The sequence below is a fragment of the Nerophis lumbriciformis genome, linkage group LG12 (genome assembly GCF_033978685.3).
Source record: "Nerophis lumbriciformis linkage group LG12, RoL_Nlum_v2.1, whole genome shotgun sequence".
NCBI classification, from domain to species: Eukaryota; Metazoa; Chordata; class Actinopteri; order Syngnathiformes; family Syngnathidae; genus Nerophis; species Nerophis lumbriciformis.
The window spans coordinates 11,557,862-11,576,101 of NC_084559.2; the positions used below are offsets into that span (position 1 = coordinate 11,557,862).

General features: G+C 42.5%; 1 protein-coding gene across 5 annotated transcripts in view; it reads left to right on the top strand.

Moving 5' to 3' along the window:
- The window catches only part of fbrsl1 (fibrosin-like 1), a 1,050,133-nt gene that overhangs the window by 618,315 nt on the left and 413,578 nt on the right, over positions 1–18,240 (top strand). For all 5 annotated transcript variants that reach the window (XM_061985899.2, XM_061985900.2, XM_061985897.2 and 2 more), the window contains exon 5: positions 5,430–5,459. In XM_061985899.2, coding sequence (XP_061841883.2) covers positions 5,430–5,459 — 30 coding nt within the window. The remainder of the gene's footprint in view (positions 1–5,429; positions 5,460–18,240) is intronic.

Sequence of the window (18,240 nt, forward strand, 5' to 3'; positions counted from 1 at the left end):
ATGCAAGCACACATTGAACGTGACAGAACACCTTGGCCTTTCCCTTTTAAAAACAATGATTTACCACTTGTTTTTTCTTACCTTCCCGTTTCCCCAGCCCCACTTGTCTCTTAGCCGCTGCACCTCCCTCTTCTAGGCGGGGGACATAAATCAATTGAGATGAAAGTCCCATAATTGTGCTTGCTGGGAGGGATTTGAGCAAAATTGCACTATGAATTTTTTAAAGGGTATTTTTACTAGCTCCTCAACGGGACTTTGGGCGGCGGGAGGAAGGCGAGGCCGCGAGGATTTATGGGCCTAGATTCTTCATTACGGAAGTCATTTTCCTGCAAATGATAGTGCAGCACCTTGGCGGAGGGAGGGAGGGAGACCCGTCCGCAGTGGAGAGTGCAAACCCGCTTAATCGCTAAGCTCACATCGCCTACGTCAGACCTGGGCAAAGTACGGCCCGCGGGCCACATGCGGCCCATTAATATTTACAATCCGGTAGTGTAATAATGCGCATTGTCATTTCTGTATTATTTTTTATTTCGCTAAATGCTTATTTGCTATCACTTTTTACCATCATATTTGCAGAGGTGGGTAGAGTAGCCAGAAATTCTACTCAAGTAAGAGTACTGTTTCTTTAGAGATTTATTACTCAAGTATAAGTAAGGAGTAGTCACCCAAATATTTACTTGAGTAAAAGTAAAAAGTATGTTGTGAAAAAACTACTCAAGTACTGAGTAACTGATGAGTAACATACACACACATGTCATATATATATATATATATATATATATATATATATATATATATATATATATATATATATATATATATATATATCTATATATATATACATACAGGTAAAAGCCAGTAAATTAGAATATTTTGAAAAACTTGATTTATTTCAGTAATTGCATTCAAAAGGTGTAACTTGTACATTATATTTATTCATTGCACACAGACTGATGCATTCAAATGTTTATTTCATTTAATTTTGATGATTTGAAGTGGCAACAAATGAAAATCCAAAATTCCGTGTGTCACAAAATTAGAATGTTACTTAAGGCTAATACAAAAAAGGGATTTTTAGAAATGTTGGCCAACTGAAAAGTATGAAAATGAAAAATATGAGCATGTACAATACTCAATACTTGGTTGGAGCTCCTTTTGCCTCAATTACTGCGTTAATGCGGCGTGGCATGGAGTCCATGAGTTTCTGGCACTGCTCAGGTGTTATGAGAGCCCAGGTTGCTCTGATAGTGGCCTTCAACTCTTCTGCGTTTTTGGGTCTGGCATTCTGCATCTTCCTTTTCACAATACCCCACAGATTTTCTATGGGGCTAAGGTCAGGGGAGTTGGCGGGCCAATTTAGAACAGAAATACCATGGTCCGTAAACCAGGCACGGGTAGATTTTGCGCTGTGTGCAGGCGCCAAGTCCTGTTGGAACTTGAAATCTCCATCTCCATAGAGCAGGTCAGCAGCAGGAAGCATGAAGTGCTCTAAAACTTGCTGGTAGACGGCTGCGTTGACCCTGGATCTCAGGAAACAGAGTGGACCGACACCAGCAGATGACATGGCACCCCAAACCATCACCCAACCATGCAAATTTTGCATTTCCTTTGGAAATCGAGGTCCCAGAGTCTGGAGGAAGACAGGAGAGGCACAGGATCCACGTTGCCTGAAGTCTAGTGTAAAGTTTCCACCATCAGTGATGGTTTGGGGTGCCATGTCATCTGCTGGTGTCGGTCCACTCTGTTTCCTGAGATCCAGGGTCAACGCAGCCGTCTACCAGCAAGTTTTAGAGCACTTCATGCTTCCTGCTGCTGACCTGCTCTATGGAGATGGAGATTTCAAGTTCCAACAGGACTTGGCGCCTGCACACAGCGCAAAATCTACCCGTGCCTGTTCTAAATTGGCCCGCCAACTCCCCTGACCTTAGCCCCATAGAAAATCTGTGGGGTATTGTGAAAAGGAAGATGCAGAATGCCAGACCCAAAAACGCAGAAGAGTTGAAGGCCACTGTCAGAGCAACCTGGGCTCTCATAACACCTGAGCAGTGCCAGAGACTCATCGACTCCATGCCACGCCGCATTAACGCAGTAATTGAGGCAAAAGGAGCTCCAACCAAGTATTGAGTATTGTACATGCTCATATTTTTCATTTTCATACTTTTCAGTAGGCCAACATTTCTAAAAATCCCTTTTTTGTATTAGCCTTAAGTAATATTCTAATTTTGTGACACACGGAATTTTGGATTTTCATTTGTTGCCACTTCAAATCATCAAAATTAAATGAAATAAACATTTGAATGCATCAGTCTGTGTGCAATGAATAAATATAATGTACAAGTTACACCTTTTGAATGCAATTACTGAAATAAATCAAGTTTTTCAAAATATTCAAATTTACTGGCTTTTACCTGTATATATAGATATAGATATATATATATATATATATATATATATATATATATGAAATACTTGACTTGGAGAATTCCAGCTGTAAATATACTCCTCCCCTCTTAACCACGCCCCCGCCCCAACCACGCCCCCGCCCCCTCCGACCAAGCCCCACAACCCCCCCTCCCGAAATCGTAGGTCTCAAGGTTGGCAAGTATGGTACACTGCCTTCCGCTCGATTGTAGCTGAGATAGGCTCTAGAGAATAAACGGTAGAAAATGGATGGATGGATGTCTAATCCCCCTCTTGTCCCCACAATTTCCCCCTCTGTCTTCCTTTTTTTTTTCTCTTTCTATCCCCTCCTGCTCCGGCCCGGCTGCACCAAATGATAATATAAATACATTTAATAAAGTCAAATACAAATTAGGCAACAAGAGAAGTATCCTACACTTCTCTTTTGTAAAGTCAATCTGAACAGCCGATATGGGCACCTACCCTCTACATCAAAAAATATGATTTGCCTGAGAAACTGGACAGGACAAAAAAAAAAAAAGATTTACAATCCGGCCCCCCGGACGTTTTACATAATTTTTTTAGACCTTTAACATCAAAATTGTAGCCACCATTATTATGTGCATTGATGTTTTTAAAGGGGAACATTATCACAATTTCAGAATTGTTAAAACCATTAAAAATCAGTTCCCATTGGCTTATTATATTTTTCGAAGTTTTTTTTTAAATGTTACCCATCACGCAATCTCCCTAAAAAAAGCTTCAAAGTGCCTGATTTTAACCATCGTTATATACACCCGTCCATTTTCCTGTGACGTCACATAGTGATGCCAACACAAACAAACATGGCGGAAAGAACAGCAAGCTATAGCGACATTAGCTCGGATTCAGACTCGGATTTCAGCGGTTTAAGCGATTCAACAGATTACGCATGTATTGAAACGGATGGTTGTAGTGTGGAGGCAGGTAGCGAAAACGAAATTGAAGAAGAAACTGAAGCTATTGAGCCATATCGGTTTGAACCGTATGCAAGCGAAACCGACAAAAACGACACGACAGCCAGCGACACGGGAGAAAGCGAGGACGAATTCGGCGATCGCCTTCTAACCAACGATTGGTATGTGTTTGTTTGGCATTAAAGGAAACTAACAACTATGAACTAGGTTTACAGCATATGAAATACATTTGGCAACAACATGCACTTTGAGAGTGCAGACAGCCCAATTTTCATCAATTAATATATTCTGTAGACATACCCTCATGTCAGCAGGCCAGGGAAGCCAGGGTCGATATTCTTCTCTTGATCATCTTGGGACGGTGTGAGCCAAGACATCCAGGGGGTTTAGCTCGCTCGTCTGCGGGAACAAACTGCCGCCATTGCTTGCCGTGCTACCGAGGTCCTTTGTCCCTGAATTGCTCACACACTCCGGCAGATTCAATGGGGGTCTGGCGGCAGATTTCTTTGACTTTATCGTTGGAAATGCATCTGCTTTGAGTGTCGCAGGATATCCACACATTCTTGCCATCTCTGTCGTAGCATAGCTGTCGTCGGTAAAGTGTGCGGAACAAACGTCTAATTTCTTGCCACTTTGGCATCTTTGGGCCACTGGTGCAATTTGAATCCGTCCCTGTTCGTGTTGTTACACCCTCCGACAACACACCGACGAGGCATGATGTCTCAAAGGTACGGAAAACAGTCGAAAAAACGGAAAATAACAGAGCTGATTTGACTCAGTGTTTGAGAAAATGGCGGATTGCTTCCCGATGTGACGTCACGTTGTGACGTCATCGCTCCGAGAGCGAATATTTAATTCGCCAAAATTCACCCATTTAGAGTTCGGAAATCGGTTAAAAAAACATATGGTCTTTTTTCTGCAACATCAAGGTATATATTGACGCTTACATAGGTCTGCTGATAATGTTCCCCTTTAAATGACCGTAAGTCTTGAACTACAGAAAGTATTTCAATGGTTGAAATCTGCGCTTTTGAGTGTTTTACGAGTTATTCCGGTAATCTACATCACAGCAGCTCAAACCAGGAACAAAGCAGAGTGGGCGAGGTTTGTTTTCACAGCAGCCAGCCCCAAAAGCGTGTGTCAGGAACAGTTGCGGAAGCAAATTTTTACAACAAATTTCTGCATAAAAGTGATAATATATCATATTTGGGTTTTTATTACCCTTTGCATTCATATTTTGCTGTTTGTTACATTTTTATTGTGTTTTGCTTGATTGTAAAAGATACACAACTATGGAGGAGCTGGTCTGAGAAGTAAAAGATGTTCATATGTTGTTAATATTCAGTGTTTTATTGTTCATAGTTAATATTGTAAAACCCACTTTCTTTATTTTCATGTACATTTTGGGTGTCCCATTCAGTAAAAAAAAAACCCATTCCGTTTTTTGGAGGTGGTCTGTCATAGCTATTTTACGGACATTGTGACTTTTGGAATTAGTGTTCCTGAAAAAAAGGGACCCAAACACAAATACCGTACAGCAGGTTGTTTCACAGGCCTCCTCCCAGACACATTTTTTCTCTCAATGTGGCCCCCGAGTCAAAACATAAGCCCAGCTCTGGCCTATGTGGTGTGTGGGAGTGACGCATATTTGTAACAGTGTTAAACTTGTTTATACGGCCACCCTCAGTGTGACCTGTATGGCTGTTGACCAAGTATGCCTTGCATTCACTTGTGTGTGTGAAAAGCCGTAGATATTATGTGATTGGGCCGGCACGCAAAGGCAGTGCCTTTAAGGTTTATTGGCGCTTTGTACTTCTCCCTACGTCCGTGTACACAGCGGCCTTTTAAAAAGTCATACAGTTTACTTTTTGAAACCGATACCGATCATTTCCGATATTACATTTTAAAGCATCTCTATTCAACACCTTTGTATTCGCTCCTCTATGTCGATTGTCTGCTAATTCCGACGTTCTTTGTCAACCTGTCATCTCATATCATCAGCAAAGGCCTCCATCTTTCCACCTGCCTTTTCATGCAAAAAATGTCTGACGTTCTGCCTTCCCGTCCCTTTAGGTGGCGCCGGCAGCAGTGACCCTCCTCAAGGTGAGTGCATCTACAATTGCCAGGTCTCATTTTGAATCTCGCCTAGCCTCCACTCAATTTTACAGCTCAGTAGTTTGAGAAGCGGAGCGGCTAAATCTGCGGCAGGAGATAGAGAGCGAGGAGTCGGGATGGGGAGAAACCAAATTGGTGCAACCCTGTCACCCGCTAAAGTGGATCTCATCGCTGGCACGCGAGACAATTAGTTCACTTTGCACAGTGCCAGACCTGGGACTCACTCCAGGGCCAGACAAATGTAGCCGTCCAGTAGGCTTAGCTAAGTGCTGCAGTTACAGCTTCTTAAAAAGGGGAATGACGACTGGGATCATTCCTTAGTGTTTGTATTGAAGGTCGGACACAAAAACTAAGTATGTTTTTCGGACCGTAGGGCACACCGCGTTATAAAGCACACTGCAAAACGAGCGTGTTTAAAGCATACTTGCCAACCCTCCGGGATTTTCCGGGAGACTCCCGAAATTCAGCGCCTCTCCCGAAAACCTCCCGGGACAAATTTTCTCCCGAAAATCTCCCGAAATTCAGGCGGAGCTGGAGGCCACGCCCCCTCCAGCTCCATGCGGACCTGAGTGACGTGTTGACAGCTTGTTGTACATGCACATGTGACCCACCCATAATGTGTCACATTTTTGTGTTGATTTATTTAGTTTATTTTGTGGTTTGAATTCGTTTTTTGGAGCTGTCATTCCACATTTATCAGTATTCACATTGGTCAGTAGGGCGTTTCTTCCCAATTGAATGCTATCACCTGCAGACCGGAAGTGTCTTGTCATTCTGATGAGCGCGACCAGTCTGTGAACAATTGAAACGTCCTGTGTGCTTTTTCCTCCTGTATAACAGGTTAGTTTTGGTGAATCAACTCACTGAATAATATCCATGTGATCTTTATAAGTTTAAGTACACATTCTGATGGTGGAGCCTAACTCTAAAGTGTTTGTGAGTTGTAGTTTGTATTTGTGAATGAATCCAGTGCACAGCTGCAGTAATCAATACAAAAAGGCGACGTGAGTACGCAATGTTTATATAGGAACTTCTGATCCTAATTCAGACCCCCAAATTAGAGCTCCCGTTTTCTTATTGATTTTATAATGTATATTTGTATAATGTGTGTGTTCTGAAATAGTGACATGATTTCTGCTGGTGGTGTGGCTCCGCATTTTTTCAACGCAAAAAATGTGCCTTTGCTCAAAAAAGGTTGAAAAACACTGGCCTAGTGGTTAGAGCAGGGGTGCTCATTACGTCGATCGCAAGCTACCGGTCGATCGTGGAGGGTGTGTCAGTCGATCACCAGCCAGCCATTAAAAAAATAGTCCTAAAAATGAGCGATCATAAATCTTCACTATGACGTCACTTTCGTCACTTGATTGACATTCACGGCACCCGAGGGTCTTCTGAGACGACGCTGGCTGCTGCCGACTGGAAGGCGAGAAACACTTTATTTCAACAGACTCTGGCGCCGTACCTGTCGTCAAAAGACCGACTGCACAGTTGCACAATAAAAGCACTTCTTCATCCTGCCTGCGCTACCAAAATAAGAGTCTCAGAAAGCTGACGTGCACAAGCTAGCAAGCTACGGAGTTTGCCGACAATGTATTTCTTGCAAAGTGTATACAAAGGAGTATGGAAGCTGGGCAAATAAGATGCCAAAAACCAACCACTTTCATGTGGTATTGGACAGAAAGGAGGACTTTTTTTCTCCTCCATTCGAAAATGCGGACGTTATCGTCACCACTGTCTGATTCCAATCAATGCAAGTCATCAGAATCAGGTAATACACCAACTTATATTCTTGTCTTCATGAAAGAAAGGAATCTATATGTGTTAAACATGCTTGTATTATCTTTAAACACTTTTAACTTACTAACAATATTAACTATATGTGTTAAACATGCTTGTATTATCATTAAACACCTTTAACTTGTTAACAACATTAACTATGTGTTAAACATGCTTGTATTACATTTAAACACCTTTATCTTGTTAACAATATTAATCATATGTGTTAAACATGCTTGTATTATCTTTAAACACCTTTAACTTATTAACAATATTGACTATATGTGTTAAACATGCTTGTATTATCTTTAAACACCTTTAACTTGTTAACAATATTAACTATATGTGTTAAACATGCTTGCATTATCATTAAACATCTTTAACTTGTTAACAATATTAACTATATGTGTTAAACATGCTTGCATTATCTTTAAACACCTTTAACTTAACAATATTAACTATATGTATTAAACATACTTGTATTTTCATTAAACACCTTTAATTTATTAACAATATTAACTATATGTGTTAAACATGCTTGTATTATCATTAAACACCTTTAACTTGTTAACAAAAACATATGTTTCATAAATAAGTAAATATAAATTATATATATAAATGTGGTAGATCCCCACGACTTGATCAATTGAAAAGTAGCTCGCCTGCAGAAAAAGTGTGAGCACCCCTGGGTTCGAGTGTCCGCCCTGAGATCGGTAGGTTGTGAGTTCAAATTCTTCCACCATACCATACCACCTTTATTTATAAAGCCCTTCAAAAACAACCACCGTTGAAGAACAAAGGGCCGTACACCACAAAGAGGTAAAAGTAAATACAAATTATCTTGAGACCAATTTGTTGGATAAAAAGCAGTTAAAAACAGTTAAAAAAGTTAAAAACAGTTTCAAGTCTCAAGCCACACCCAACTCACCCGAGCATGCCTTAATGCTTTGCTTTGAGGGTTGGGGCACAACTATGCTTGAAACAGAAAACAGTTTTCTCCACACTTGCCACGAAGTTTAAAGCATAGAATTGTCTAAAACGTCTAGGAAAGATAAGTTATTAGCTTATTAGTTATTTCACCACTGGAATGGCATTTAATAATCAGGCAGTTATAGTTTGCTGCCAAAGCTCAGGGCCATTCCTTCACCCAGCACATGCTCCAGAACAAAAGTGAAGCATGACTAAGGTGGGTGGTGCGTCGATGATCAGCCAGCAGAAAGAGAGAAAAGTTTGTCCTCGGCGCTCTAAAGAGACTCGGTGTGACCAATCGAGGTGAAGTGGATGAATGAGGCCATTCACCGGGCGTAATGAAAGAGCTCCTGCTGCGCTCTGAATGAGGGTGGGCCCATCTGCACCACATAGGCGTGCACAAACCAGTGACCTCGAAAATTACCCAGGAAGCACGTTGGGACAGTCACCCCGGCAACAAGCCGGCGGGCTTTGCTTGGTAACCAGCCCCTGGCAGCCTTTTTTAACAGAGAACAGTTTTTAGGGCATTACAACAATTCCATGTGAAATCCACTTTGAAGGACACTCCAAGTTGGGAGGGAAGACGACTAAAGGTCCCATGAGAAAATCTTTCAGAGTTCTGTGTGGGTTTTGCCCTCACGACTCTCAATACTTTAAGGCTATGTCTACACTAAGCCGGATAACCCCTTACACGAATAATTATTTAGCCTAAGCCCCGTTTCAGCCACACTAAACCAGTGTTTAAGGTTCAATTTTTTACACGGATAAGTGCACCGTGTATTTCTTGACTCTCCATTTCTTAGCTTTGTATGGACTCATTGATCGTTTACAAACTGAGTTCAGAGAGGAAGTGACGCCGGAAAGATTGCCACCCACACAGGAAGTGAAGTCAGAAAGAACGCGCCACAACAGCTTCATAATATTCGTAACTCAGCACTAACCACTGGAAATATGGAGGCGAGTCATCCAGACATGCCTGTGTTTGTCCTTCTTCTACATGTACAGATGCTTGTGGAAATTACACATGAATACCTTAAGAGAAAGCCATTGCAGCTATTTGGGATACAACACTTCTCAGACGGCAAGAGAACTTTCCAATGTCCAGGTCAGCTGTGATTCTACTTACCGAAAAACTCCGTCCAACACTTCAGTCATTAGGGTTGAAGTTGCCTGGAGGTGTTCTTTTAGTGCGGTTTTGAAGGAGGATAGAAATGCCTTTTTTTTTTACACCTTTTGGGAGTGCATTCCATATTGATGTGGCATAGAAAGAGAATGAGTTTAGACCTTTGTTAGATTGGAATCTGGGTTTAACGTGGTTAACATGCCCGTGTTTCTCCTTCTTCTACATGTAGAAGAAAGAGATTCTTGTGGAATTCTTGAGATTTCCAAAAGGTATTCTTGTGGAAATCACACATGAATACCTTAAGAGAAAGCCATTGCAGCTATTTGGGATACAACACTTCTCAGACGGCAAGAGAACTTTCCAATGTCCAGGTCAGCTGTGATTCTACTTACCGAAAAACTCCGTCCAACACTTCAGTCATTAGGGTTGAAGTTGCCTGGAGGTGTTCTTTTAGTGCGGTTTTGAAGGAGGATAGAAATGCCTTTTCTTTTACACCTGTTGGGAGTGCATTCCATATTGATGTGGCATAGAAAGAGAATGAGTTTAGACCTTTGTTAGATTGGAATCTGGGTTTAACGTGGTTAACATGCCCGTGTTTCTCCTTCTTCTACATGTAGAAGAAAGAGATTCTTGTGGAATTCTTGAGATTTCCACAAGGTATTCTTGTGGAAATCACACACGAATACCTTACGAGAAAGCCATTGCAGCTATTTGGGATACAACACTTCTCAGACGGCAAGAGAACTTTCCAATGTCCAGGTCAGCTGTGATTCTACTTACCGAAAAACTCCGTCCATTTGTCGAAGGAGAGTCAATAAGAATGTGGGCTACCTTGGATGTGATCAAAAAAGGTAGCGTGTGCTTTGTATTACCTGGCCGTAGAGGGAAAACTACGGAAAACGGTGAATGCATTTGGACTGGCAAAGCAGACTGTATCAGTTATTGTCCGCCGTGTATGTCACGGACTCAACGTCTAGGTCCAGAGTATGTAAAGTCACCAAAAAGGAATGGACAATGAAGGTGAAGGCAAAAGAGTGAGGAGTGTCCTGAACAGATATCTAGATCCCTAGATAAAATGTTTACTTTCACGTGTCCATTAAAGATTTGATTAATTTCTGATGTCTCAGGTGTGATTCACTACAATAGGGCCCCACAGCACACTGGATTCCAGTTAATTGAAATACCACAACACTGGATATTGTTCAGATAAGTTACATTTAAGAACTTGCACACAAAGCAACACTGGAGGTGACTGCATTTTCCACGCATGAGTACTAGGTCGCGTTGCGCCGGCTGACGAAGGGGGTGAGGGTGTCTTAAACAACCGTTGTGTGTGTGTGGACAAGGATAAGGTTAGGTGGGATTTACCCTGGATAACCTTAGATTCGGATTCAGGAGGAACAGTGTGGTTTTCGTCCTGGTCGTGGAACTGTGGACCAGCTCTATACTCTCGGCAGGGTCCTTGAGGGTGCATGGGAGTTTGCCCAACCAGTCTACATGTGTTTTGTGGACTTAGAGAAGGCATTCGACCATGTCCCTCGGGAAGTCCTGTGGGGAGTGCTCGGAGAGTATGGGGTATCGGACTGTCTGATTGTGGCAGTCCGCTCCCTGTATGCTCAGTGCCAGAGCTTGGTCCGCATTGCCGGCAGTAAGTCGGACACGTTTCCAGTGAGGGTTGGACTCCGCCAAGGCTGCCCTTTGTCACCCATTCTGTTCATAACTTTTATGGACAGAATTTCTAGGCGCAGTCAAAGCGTTGAGGGGATCCGGTTTGGTGGCTGCAGGATTAGGTCTCTGCTTTTTGCAGATGATGTGGTCCTGACGGCTTCATCTGGCCAGGATCTTCAGCTCTCACTGGATCGGTTCGCAGCCGAGTGTGAAGCGACTGGGATGAGAATCAGCACCTCCAAGTCCGAGTCCATGGTTCTCGCCCGGAAAAGGGTGGAGTGCCATCTCCGGGTTGGGGAGGAGATCTTGCCCCAAGTGGAGGAGTTCAAGTACCTCGGAGTCTTGTTCACGAGTGAGGGAAGAGTGGATCGTGAGATCGACAGGCGGATCGGTGTGTGTTTAGGGCACGTCCGACCGGTAGGAGGCCGCGGGGAAGACCCAGGACACGTTGGGAAGACTATGTCTCCCGGATGGCCTGGGAACGCCTCGGGGTCCCACAGGAAGAGCTGGACGAAGTGGCTGGGGAGAGGGAAGTCTGGGCTTCCCTGCTTAGGCTGCTGCCTCCGCGACCCGACCTCGGATAAGCGGAAGAAGATGGATGGATGGATGGAACCTTAGAAGGGGCCTAATACCAGCTTGTCTTTACTACCTACATGTGCTTTCGGTGTATACGGTGTTAATTAGGTTCAGAGGTTCTATACCAACTCTTTAAGGAGGCTGTAAAATAGATCAGCTTTCCGACTTTCCAGATGAGAGAAATTCCTCACTCCCGAGGGACCGGACATTAAGGTTTACAAGCATTCTCAAGGATCCAGTTCTCGGGGATGGGATCCGTGTTATTCGGCCTAATATATTCAGTCTCAATGAGCCGGAGACATGCAGGTCATTGAAGTTCTATTCCCCACCGCCGGTTCCCCTCACGGAACTTTTGACAGCGTGAAATGACAATCCGCCCCTGCACGCATCTCCCACGTCAAAGAGTAATGAGATTGTGCTGCTGGAAATATTACTACAAAGCATCAAGCTCGCACTCGCTTCTGACTGCACCTTCAAACGACGCTGCCTGCCGGCTCGGCTGCCTGCTGGAAGAGAGAGGAACAAAAAACAATCAGAATCAGAGGCAGAGCGATGGCAAGGGAAGCTCCCCGCACAGAGACAAACGAACACACCCGGGCCTTTCATCCTGGGAGTGATTAGAAATCTGAAATCGTTTTAAAACCAGGGTGTTTGAGTGTGTTCGTCAAACGAAAGAGTCACTCGCTAGTTCTCGCTGCTAACTGCCAGTGATCAGGTCTCTAATTGTGGTGTCGCTGACAAGGCCGGTATGGCTGGGAGCTTTTTGCTTCGTTTCCTTTTAGATCCAACCACCAAAGACACCAAGGGGGAACAAAAATCTCTCGCAGATTCTGGTTCTTGTATCACCGACTCATTGCTTTGTGAATAAATGCAGACAAAATTCACACTAATGGGCCCTGTTGCTGGTCTAATATGACCACATAGGTTTTATAGGCAGACGGCAAGACCACGGAACTTTCCTCCAGACGGTCTTATCTTTGTCCATGTGATATCAGATGAAACAAAAATTCAGCTGTTTGGCCACAATACCCAGCAATATGTTTGGAGGAGAAAAGGTGAGGTCTTTAATCCCAGAAACACCAGACCTACCATCAAGCATGGTGGTGGTAGTATTATGCTCTGGGACTGTTTTGCTGCCAATGGAACTGGTGCTTGGAATGGGACAATGAAAAAAATCTCTCGCAGATTCTGGTTCTTGTATCACCGACTTATTGCTTTGTGAATAAATGCAGACAAAATTCACACTAATGGGCCCTGTTGCTGGTCTAATATGACCACATAGGTTTTATAGGCAGACGGCAAGACCACGGAACTTTCCTCCAGACGGTCTTATCTTTGTCCATGTGATATCAGATGAAACAAAAATTCAGCTGTTTGGCCCCAATACCCAGCAATATGTTTGGAGGAGAAAAGGTGAGGTCTTTAATCCCAGGAACACCATACATACCGTCTAGCATGGTGGTGGTATTATTATGCTCTGGGACTGATTTGCTGCCAATGGAACTGGTGCTTTGAATGGGACAATGAAAAAGGAGGATTAGCTCCAAATTCTTCAGGACAAGCTAAAATCATCAGCCCGGAGGTTGGGTCTTGGGCGCAGTTGGGTGTTCCAACAGGACAATGACCCCAAACACACGTCAAAAGTGGTGAAGGAATGGCTAAATCATTTGCCTATCGTTGTCAACTCTGACCTCTCCAGTCTCTAAATCAAATACATCCGTGTGGAACACAAACACAGATTTGCTCATAAAGTAAAGTTAAAGTACCAAATGATTGTCACACACACACTAGGTGTGGTGAAATGTGTCCTCTGCATTTGACCCATCCCCTTTGTTCACCCCCTGAGAGGTGAGGGGAGCAGTGGGCAGCAGCGGTGGCCACGCCCAGGAATCATTTTTGGTGATTTAACCCCCAATTCCAACCCTTGATGCTGAATGCCAAGCAGGGAGGTAATGGCTCCCATTTTTTATAGTCTTTGGTATGACTCGGCCGGGGTTTGAACTCACAACCTACCGATCTCAGGGCGGACACTCTAACCACTAGGCCACTCTTAAAAGTAGAACCATTTTTAGAAACAACATTTTAAATCTTGGCAAGTGGCAAATAATTCACAGTGTGAGAACCAGCATCCTCTGCACTGGACATTTCACAATATTATGTTAGATCCAATATGGACTGGACTCTCACTATTATGTTAGATCCACTATGGACTGGACTCTCACTATTATGTTAGATCCACTATGGACTGGACTCTCACTATTATGTTAGATCCACTATGGACTGGACTGTCACTATTATGTTAGATCCACTATGGACTGGACTCTCACAATATTATGTTAGATCCACTATGGACTGGACTCTCACTATTATCTTAGATCCACTATGGACTGGACTCTCATTATTATGTTGGATCCACTATGGACTGAACTCTCACTATTATGTTAGATCCACTATGGACTGGACTCTCACTATTATGTTAGATCCACTATGGACTGGACTCTCACAATATTATGTTAGATCCACTCTGGACTGGACTCTCACTATTATCTTAGATCCACTATGGACTGGACTCTCATTATTATGTTAGATCCACTATGGACTGGACTCTCACACTATTATGTTAGATCCACTATGGACTGGACTCTCACTATTATGTTAGATCCACTATGGACTGGACTCTTACTATTATGTTAGATCCACTATGGACTGGACTCTCACTATTATGTTAGATCCACTATGGACTGGACTCTCACACTATTATGTTAGATCCACTATGGACTGGACTCACACACTATTATGTTAGATCCACTATGGACTGGACTCTCACAATATTATGTTAGATCCACTATGGACTGGACTCACACACTATTATGTTAGATCCACTATGGACTGGACTCTCACACTATTATGTCAGATCCACTATGGACTGGACTCTCACTATTATGTTAGACCCACTATGGACTGGACTCTCACACTATTATGTTAGATCCACTATGGACTGGACTCTCACTATTATGTTAGATCCACTATGGACTGGACTCTCACAATATTATGTTAGATCCACTATGGACTGGACTCTCACACTATTATGTTAGATCCACTATGGACTGGACTCTCACACTATTATGTTAGATCCACTATGGACTGGACTCTCACTATTATCTTAGATCCACTATGGACTGGACTCTCACAATATTATGTTTGATCCACTATGGACTGGACTCTCACACTATTATGTTAGATCCACTATGGACTGGACTCTCAAACTATTATCTTAGATCCACTATGGACTGGACTCTCACACTATTATCTTAGATCCACTATGGACTGGACTCTCACACTATTATGTTAGATCCACTATGGACTGGACTCTCACTATTATGTTGGATCCACTATGGACTGGACTCTAACTATTATTTTAGATCCACTATGGACTGGACTCTCACACTATTATGTTAGATCCACTATGGACTGGATTCTCACTATTATGTTAGATCCACTATGGACTGGACTCACACTATTATTTTAGATCCACTATGGACTGGACTCTCACTATTATGTTAGATCCACTATGGACTCGACTCTCACTATTATTTTAGATCCACTATGGACTGGACTCTCACACTATTATCTTAGATCCACTATGGACTGGACTCTCACACTATTATGTTAGATCCACTATGGACTGGACTCTCACACTATTATGTTAGATCCACTATGGACTGGACTCACACTATTATGTTAGATCCACTATGGACTGGACTCTCACACTATTATGTTAGATCCACTATGGACTGGACTCTCACACTATTATTTTAGATCCACTATGGACTGGACTCTCACAATATTATGCTAGATCCACTATGGACTGGACTCTCACACTATTATGTTAGATCCACTATGGACTGGTCTCTCACACTATTATCTTAGATCCACTATGGACTGGACTCTCACACTATTATGTTAGATCCACTATGGACTGGACTCTCACACTATTATCTTAGATCCACTATGGACTGGACTCTCACACTATTATGTTAGATCCACTATGGACTGGACTCTCACTATTATGTTGGATCCACTATGGACTGGATTCTCACACTAATATGTTAGATCCACTATGGACTGGACTCTCACACTATTATGTTAGATCCACTATGGACTGGACTCTCACACTATTATGTTAGATCCACTATGGACTGGACTCTCACACTATTATGTTAGATCCACTATGGACTGGACTCTCACAATATTATGTTAGATCCACTATGGACTGGACTCTCACACTATTATGTTAGATCCACTATGGACTGGACTCTCACACTATTATGTTAGATCCACTATGGACTGGACTCTCACTGTTATGTTAGATCCACTATGGACTGGACTCTCACTATTATGTTAGATCCACTATGGACTGGACTCTCACTATTATGTTAGATCCACTATGGACTGGACTCTCACACTATTATGTTAGATCCACTCTGGACTGGACTCTCACTATTATCTTAGATCCACTATGGACTGGACTCTCACAATATTATGTTAGATCCACTATGGACTGGACTCTCACACTATTATGTTAGATCCACTATGGACTGGACTCTCACACTATTATGTTAGATCCACTATGGACTGGACTCTCACTGTTATGTTAGATCCACTATGGACTGGACTCTCACTATTATGTTAGATCCACTATGGACTGGACTCTCACTATTATGTAAGATCCACTATGGACTGGACTCTCACTATTATGTTAGATCCACTATGGACTGGACTCTCACTATTATGTTATATCCACTATGGACTGGACTCTCACTATTATGTTAGATCCACTATGGACTGGTCTCTCACACTATTATCTTAGATCCACTATGGACTGGACTCTCACACTATTATGTTAGATCCACTATGGACTGGACTCCCACACTATTATGTTAGATCCACTATGGACTGGACTCTCACTATTATGTTAGATCCACTATGGACTGGACTCTCACACTATTATGTTGGATCCACTATGGACTGGACTCTCACTATTATGTTAGATCCACTATGGACTGGACTCTCACTATTATGTTAGATCCACTATGGACTGGACTCTCACTATTATGTTAGATCCACTATGGACTGGACTCTCACACTTTTATGTTAGATCCACTATGGACTGGACTCTCACTATTATGTTAGATCCACTATGGACTGGACTCTCACACTTTTATGTTAGATCCACTATGGACTGGACTCTCACTATTATGTTAGATCCACTATGGACTGGACTCTCACACTATTATGTTAGATCCACTCTGGACTGGACTCTCACTATTATGTTAGATCCACTATGGACTGGACTCTCACACTATTATGTTAGATCCACTATGGACTGGACTCTCACTATTATCTTACATCCACTATGGACTGTACTCTCACTATTATCTTAGCTCCACTATGGACTGGACTCTCACACTATTATGTTAGATCCACTATGGACTGGACTCTCACTATTATGCTAGATCCACTATGGACTGGACTCTCACTATTATGTTAGATCCACTATGGTCTTGACTCTTTCACTATTATGTTAGATCCACTATGGACTTGACTCTTTCACTATTATGGTTGATCCACTATGGACTGGACTCTCACTATTATGTTAGATCCACTATGGACTGGACTCTCACTATTATGTTAGATCCACTATGGACTGGACTCTCACTATTATGTTAGATCCACTATGGACTGGACTTTCACACTTTTATGTTAGATCCACTATGGACTGGACTCTCACTATTATGCTAGATCCACTATGGACTGGACTCTCACACTATTATGTCAGATCCACTATGAACTGGACTCTCACAATATTATGTTAGATCCACTATGGACTGGACTCTCACACTCTTATGTTAGATCCACTATGGACTGGATTCTCACTATTATGTTAGATCCACTATGGACTGGACTCTCACACTATTATGTTAGATCCACTATGGACTGGACTCTCACACTATTATGTTAGATCCACTATGGACTGGACTCTCACAATATTATGTTAGATCCACTATGGACTGGACTCTCACACTATTATGTTAGATCCACTATGGACTGGACTCTCACTATTATGTTAGATCCACTATGGACTGGACTCTCACTATTATGTTAGATCCACTATGGACTTGACTCTTTCACTATTATGTTAGATCCACTATGGACTGGACTCTCACACTATTATGTTAGATCCACTATGGACTGGACTCTCACACTATTATGTTAGATCCACTATGGACTGGACTCTCACAATATTATGTTAGATCCACTATGGACTGGACTCTCACACTATTATGTTAGATCCACTATGGACTGGACTCTCACACTATTATGTTAGATCCATTATGGACTGGACTCTCACTATTATCTTAGATCCACTATGGACTGGACTCTCATTATTATGTTATATCCACTATGGACTGGACTCTCACACTATTATGTTAGATCCACTATGGACTGGACTCTCACACTATTATGTTAGCTCCACTATGGACTGGACTCTCACTATTATGTTAGATCCACTATGGACTGGACTCTCACACTATTATGTTAGATCCACTATGGACTGGACTCTCACAATATTATGTTAGATCCACTATGGACTGG